The sequence below is a fragment of the Oncorhynchus clarkii genome, chromosome 16 (genome assembly GCF_045791955.1).
Source record: "Oncorhynchus clarkii lewisi isolate Uvic-CL-2024 chromosome 16, UVic_Ocla_1.0, whole genome shotgun sequence".
Classification (NCBI taxonomy): Eukaryota; Metazoa; Chordata; class Actinopteri; order Salmoniformes; family Salmonidae; genus Oncorhynchus; species Oncorhynchus clarkii.
The window spans coordinates 4,975,577-4,982,363 of record NC_092162.1 but is presented as its reverse complement, the minus strand read 5'-3'; the positions used below and the strand labels follow the sequence as shown (position 1 = coordinate 4,982,363).

Sequence of the window (6,787 nt, the reverse complement as noted above, 5' to 3'; positions counted from 1 at the left end):
TAGTCTACCACCCATCACCAATCCTCTCTACAGACAGACCCTGATACTAGTCTACCACCCATCACCAATCCTCTCTACAGACAGAACCTGATACTGGTCTACCACCCATCACCAATCCTCTCTACAGACAGAACCTGATACTAGTCTACCACCCATCACCAATCCTCTCTACAGACAGAACCTGATACTAGTCTACCACCCATCACCAATCCTCTCTACAGACAGCCCCTGATACTAGCCTACCACCCATCACCAATCCTCTCTACAGACAGAACCTGATACTAGTCTACCACCCATCACCAATCCTCTCTACAGACAGAACCTGATACTAGTCTACCACCCATCACCAATCCTCTCTACAGACCGCCCCTGATACTAGTCTACAGACAGAACCTGATACTAGTCTACCACCCATCACCAATCCTCTCTACAGACCGCCCCTGATACTAGTCTACAGACAGAACCTGATACTAGTCTACCACCCATCACCAATCCTCTCTACAGACAGAACCTGATACTAGTCTACCACCCATCACCAATCCTCTCTACAGACAGAACCTGATGCTAGTCTACAGACAGACCCTGATACTAGTCTACCACCCATCACCAATCCTCTCTACAGACAGAACCTGATACTAGTCAACCACCCATCACCAATCCTCTCTACAGACAGACCCTGATACTAGTCTACCACCCATCACCAATCCTCTCTACAGACAGAACCTGATACTAGTCTACCACCCATCACCAATCCTCTCTACAGACAGAACCTGATGCTAGTCTACAGACAGACCCTGATACTAGTCTACCACCCATCACCAATCCTCTCTACAGACAGACCCTGATACTAGTCTACCACCCATCACCACTCCTCTCTACAGACAGAACCTGATACTAGTCTACCACCCATCACCAATCCTCTCTACAGACAGACCCTGATACTAGTCTACCACCCATCACCAATCCTCTCTACAGACAGAACCTGATACTAGTCTACCACCCATCACCAATCCTCTCTACAGACAGAACCTGATACTAGTCTACCACCCATCACCAATCCTCTCTACAGACAGAACCTGATACTAGTCTACCACCCATCACCAATCCTCTCTACAGACAGAACCTGATGCTAGTCTACAGACAGACCCTGATACTAGTCTACCACCCATCACCAATCCTCTCTACAGACAGAACCTGATACTAGTCTACCACCCATCACCAATCCTCTCTACAGACAGACCCTGATACTAGTCTACCACCCATCACCAATCCTCTCTACAGACAGAACCTGATACTAGTCTACAGACAGACCCTGATACTGGTCTACCACCCATCACCAATCCTCTCTACAGACAGACCCTGATACTGGTCTACCACCCATCACCAATCCTCTCTACAGACAGACCCTGATACTGGTCTACCACCCATCACCAATCCTCTCTACAGACAGAACCTGATGCTAGTCTACAGACAGACCCTGATACTAGTCTACCACCCATCACCAATCCTCTCTACAGACAGAACCTGATACTAGTCTACCACCCATCACCAATCCTCTCTACAGACAGAACCTGATGCTAGTCTACAGACAGACCCTGATACTAGTCTACCACCCATCACCAATCCTCTCTACAGACAGAACCTGATACTAGTCTACCACCCATCACCAATCCTCTCTACAGACAGAACCTGATGCTAGTCTACAGACAGACCCTGATACTAGTCTACCACCCATCACCAATCCTCTCTACAGACAGAACCTGATACTAGTCTACCACCCATCACCAATCCTCTCTACAGACAGAACCTGATGCTAGTCTACAGACAGACCCTGATACTAGTCTACCACCCATCACCAATCCTCTCTACAGACAGACCCTGATACTAGTCTACAGACAGACCCTGATACTAGTCTACAGACAGACCCTGATGCTAGTCTACAGACAGACCCTGATACTAGTCTACCACCCATCACCAATTCTCTCTACAGACAGACCCTGATACTAGTCTACAGACAGACCCCGATACTAGTCTACAGACAGACCCCGATACTAGTCTACAGACAGACCCCGATACTAGTCTACAGACAGACCCTGATACTAGTCTACAGACAGACCCTGATACTAGTCTACAGACAGACCCTTATACTAGTCTACAGACAGACCCTGATACTAGTCTACAGACAGACCCTGATACTAGTCTACAGACAGACCCCGATACTAGTCTACAGACAGACCCCGATACTAGTCTACAGACAGACCCTGATACTAGTCTACAGACAGACTGTAATACCCCCCCCCCTCCAGGGAAATCACTGGATGTGTTTTTTGGATTTTCAGATGGGTTAGTGCAGGGTTGGAGAAATTAAATGTCCAAAACAACAGGTTTTTCTATCCAAAATGCATTAGCAAAATACCATACACACAAACACACACATTTATTATCACTGAGCTGCTGGAATACACAAACACTTACACAGCAGAAACAGACCTGGGACCAGACTACAAGATATCAGCATCTAACAGCACAGATTATAGCTGGTAGTAGCAGCCTATGCTAACCGGCCAATCAGTCAGTTTCTGCCATCCCTCGTCTTACCGGTGCTTCAGGCTCGATGGCGCTGTTCTCATTCCCCATGGTGGATCAGAGGGCTTCAGGGCAGGAAGGCAGGACTGTGGTGCCCAAACCAAAGCACTGTCACATCAGCTGGAGCTGGCTGAAACACAGCAACACAGCAGCACCTTCAAACCGACCACAGATCACTAACAGATGTGTAACCTTCAGCCGGACAGATCATTCATTATGACCACAGATCACTACCTTCATTATGACCACAGATCAGTAACAGAACAAACACTACCTTCATTATGACCACAGATCACTAACAGAACACTACCTTCATTATGACCACAGATCACTAACAGAACACTACCTTCATTATGACCACAGATCATTAACAGAACACCACATTCATTATGACCACAGATCATTAACAGAACACCACATTCATTATGGCCACAGATCACTACATTCATTATGACCACAGATCATTAACAGATCACTACATTCATTATGACCACAGATCATTAACAGAACACCACATTCATTATGACCACAGATCACTACATTCATTATGACCACAGATCAGTAACAGATCACAACTTCATTATGACCACAGATCAGTAACAGAACACTACCTTCAGCCTGACCACAGATCACTAAGGGGTAACTGTAATCTGTAATTAAATCTATTGGCTGAAGGGTAGCAGTAACCTGTTATAAGGTCTATTGGTTGAAGGGTAGCAGTAATCTGTAATTAAGTCTATTGGCTGAAGGGTAGAAGTAATCTGTAATTAAGTCTATTGGCTGAAGGGTAGCAGTAATCTGTAATTAAGTCTATTGGCTGAAGGGTAGCAGTAACCTGTTATAAGGTCTATTGGCTGAAGGGTAGCAGTAATCTGTAATTAAGTCTATTGGCTGAAGGGTAGCAGTAATCTGTAATTAAGTCTATTGGCTGAAGGGTAGCAGTAATCTGTTATAAGGTCTATTGGTTGAAGGGTAGCAGTAATCTGTAATTAAGTCTATTGGCTGAAGGGTAGCAGTAACCTGTTATAAGGTCTATTGGCTGAAGGGTAGCAGTAATCTGTAATTAAGTCTATTGGCTGAAGGGTAGAAGTAATCTGTAATTAAGTCTATTGGCTGAAGGGTAGCAGTAACCTGTTATAAGGTCTATTGGCTGAAGGGTAGCAGTAATCTGTAATTAAGTCTATTGGCTGAAGGGTAGCAGTAATCTGTTATAAGGTCTATTGGTTGAAGGGTAGCAGTAATCTGTAATTAAATCTATTGGCTGAAGGGTAGCAGTAACCTGTTATAAGGTCTATTGGTTGAAGGGTAGCAGTAATCTGTAATTAAGTCTATTGGCTGAAGGGTAGCAGTAATCTGTAATTAAGTCTATTGGCTGAAGGGTAGCAGTAATCTGTTATAAGGTCTATTGGTTGAAGGGTAGCAGTAATCTGTAATTAAGTATATTGGCTGAAGGGTAGCAGTAATCTGTTATAAGGTCAAATGGTTGAAGGGTAGCAGTAATCTGTTATAAGGTCTATTGGCTGAAGGGTAGCAGTAACCTGTTATAAGGTCTATTGGCTGAAGGGTAGCAGTAATCTGTTATAAGGTCTATTGGCTGAAGGGTAGCAGTAACCTGTTATAAGGTCTATTGGCTGAAGGGTAGCAGTAATCTGTTATAAGGTCTATTGGCTAAACTCTCACACTGTCACCAGCACAGCAGCAGAATGAATAGGTCAATGGCAGTAGCAGAATGAATAGGTCAATGGCAGTAGCAGAATGAACAGGTCAATGGCAGTAGCAGAAGAGAGATGGAGAGATTGAAGGGATTCTGTAGTCTGTGGTCTGTGGTCTGTAGTCTGTGACCTGTGACCTGTAGTCTGTAGTCTGTAGTCTGTGATCTGTAGTCTGTGGTCTGTAGTCTGTGGTCTGTGATCTGTGGTCTGTAGTCTGTGGTTTGTGATCTGTGGTCTGTAGTCTGTGATCTGTGGTCTGTAGTCTGTGGTCTGTGGTCTGTGGTCTGTGGTCTGTAGTCTGTGGTCTGTGATCTGTAGTCTGTGGTCTGTGGTCTGTAGTCTGTGATCTGTAGTCTGTGGTCTGTGGTCTGTAGTCTGTGGTCTGTGGTCTGTAGTCTGTGACCTGTAGTCTGTAGTCTGTGGTCTGTGGTCTGTAGTCTGTGATCTGTAGTCTGTGGTCTGTGGTCTGTAGTCTGTGATCTGTAGTCTGTGGTCTGTAGTCTGTGGTCTGTAGTCTGTGACCTGTAGTCTGTAGTCTGTAGTCTGTGGTCTGTGGTCTGTAGTCTGTAGTCTGTGGTCTGTGGTCTGTAGTCTGTGGTCTGTAGTCTGTGGTCTGTAGTCTGTGGTCTGTAGTCTGTAGTCTGTGACCTGTAGTCTGTAGTCTGTGGTCTGTGGTCTGTAGTCTGTGATCTGTAGTCTGTGACCTGTGACCTGTAGTCTGTAGTCTGTGGTCTGTGGTCTGTAGTCTGTGATCTGTAGTCTGTGGTCTGTGGTCTGTGGTCTGTAGTCTGTGGTCTGTAGTCTGTGGTCTGTAGTCTGTGGTCTGTGGTCTGTGGTCTGTGGTCTGTGGTCTGTAGTCTGTGGTCTGTAGTCTGTGGTCCTTACTCAACTTTGAGTATTACAACACCAGCAGATGGCCCGATCCCAGATCTGAAAATAACCATGGAGTTGACAGCCAAGACAGCACAAACATAGGGCGTCAGCTAGTCTAGCAGTTAAGAGTGTTGGGCCAGTAACTGAGCGGTCGCTGGTTCGAATCCCCGAACAGACTCTGTGAAAAATCCGTCAATGTGTCCTTGAGCAAAGCACTTCACCCTAATTGCCTCCTGTAAATCATTCTGGATAAGTGTCTGCTAAATGACTCAAATGTCAAAGTGACAGATCAGGAACGAGGAAAACCTCCTCGACGCATTCTGACATCACAGTGGTGGCTATGCTTCCTTGAACACTGAATCATCACTGTAGCCTGGATTATACTGTAGTCTGGATTATACTGTGGTCTGGTTTATACTGTAGTCTGGTTTATACTGTAGTCTGGTTTATACTGTAGTCTGGATTATACTGTGGTCTGGTTTATACTGTAGTCTGGTTTATACTGTAGTCTGGTTTATACTGTAGTCTGGTTTATACTGTAGTCTGGTTTAAACTGTAGCCTGGTTTAAACTGTAGCCTGGTTTATACTGTAGTCTGGTTTATGCTGTAGTCTGGTTTATACTGTAGTCTGGTTTAAACTGTAGCCTGGTTTAAACTGTAGCCTGGTTTATACTGTAGCCTGGTTTATACTGTAGTCTGGTTTATGCTGTAGTCTGGTTTATACTGTAGTCTGGTTTATACTGTAGTCTGGTTTATACTGTAGTCTGGTTTATATTGTAGTCTGGTTTATACTGTAGTCTGGTTTATACTGTGGTCTGGTTTATACTGTAGTCTGGTTTATACTGTAGTCTGGTTTATACTGTGGTCTGGTTTATACTGTATTCTGGTTTATACTGTGGTCTGGTTTATACTGCGGTCTGGTTTATACTGTAGCCTGGTTTATACTGTGGTCTGGTTTATACTGTAGTCTGGTTTATACTGTGGTCTGGTTTATACTGTAGCCTGGTTTATACTGTGGTCTGGTTTATACTGTAGTCTGGTTTATACTGTAGTCTGGTTTATACTGTAGTCTGGTTTAAACTGAACTGGTTTATACTGTAGTCTGGTTTATACTGTAGTCTGGTTTATACTGTAGTCTGGTTTAAACTGTAGCCTGGTTTATACAGTAGTCTGGTTTATACTGAACTGGTTTATACTGTAGTCTGGTTTAAACTGTAGTCTGGTTTATACTGTAGTCTGGTTTATACTGTAGCCTGGTTTATACAGTAGTCTGGTTTATACTGTAGTCTGGTTTATACTGTAGTCTGGTTTATACTGTGGTCTTGTTTATACTGTAGTCTGGTTTATACTGTAGTCTGGTTTATACTGTAGTCTGGTTTATACTGTGGTCTTGTTTATACTGTAGTCTGGTTTAAACTGTAGTCTGGTTTAAACTGAACTGGTTTATACTGTAGTCTGGTTTAAACTGTAGTCTGGTTTATACTGTAGTCTGGTTTATACTGTAGTCTGGTTTAAACTGAACTGGTTTATACTGTAGTCTGGTTTATACTGTAGTCTGGATTATACTTTAGTCTGGTTTATACTGTAGTTTGGTTTAAACTGGGGTCTGGTTTAAA

At 43.9% G+C, this 6,787-nt stretch overlaps 1 protein-coding gene across 6 annotated transcripts in view; it reads right to left on the bottom strand.

Annotated features, from left to right (window-relative positions):
* LOC139367886 (transforming acidic coiled-coil-containing protein 2-like) overlaps positions 1-6,787 on the bottom strand; it is a 218,145-nt gene that overhangs the window by 190,589 nt on the left and 20,769 nt on the right. For all 6 annotated transcript variants that reach the window (XM_071106248.1, XM_071106251.1, XM_071106253.1 and 3 more), the window contains exon 2: positions 2,599-2,716. In XM_071106248.1, the coding sequence (XP_070962349.1) occupies positions 2,599-2,637 (39 nt within the window). In that variant the 5' untranslated portion in view covers positions 2,638-2,716. The remainder of the gene's footprint in view (positions 1-2,598; positions 2,717-6,787) is intronic.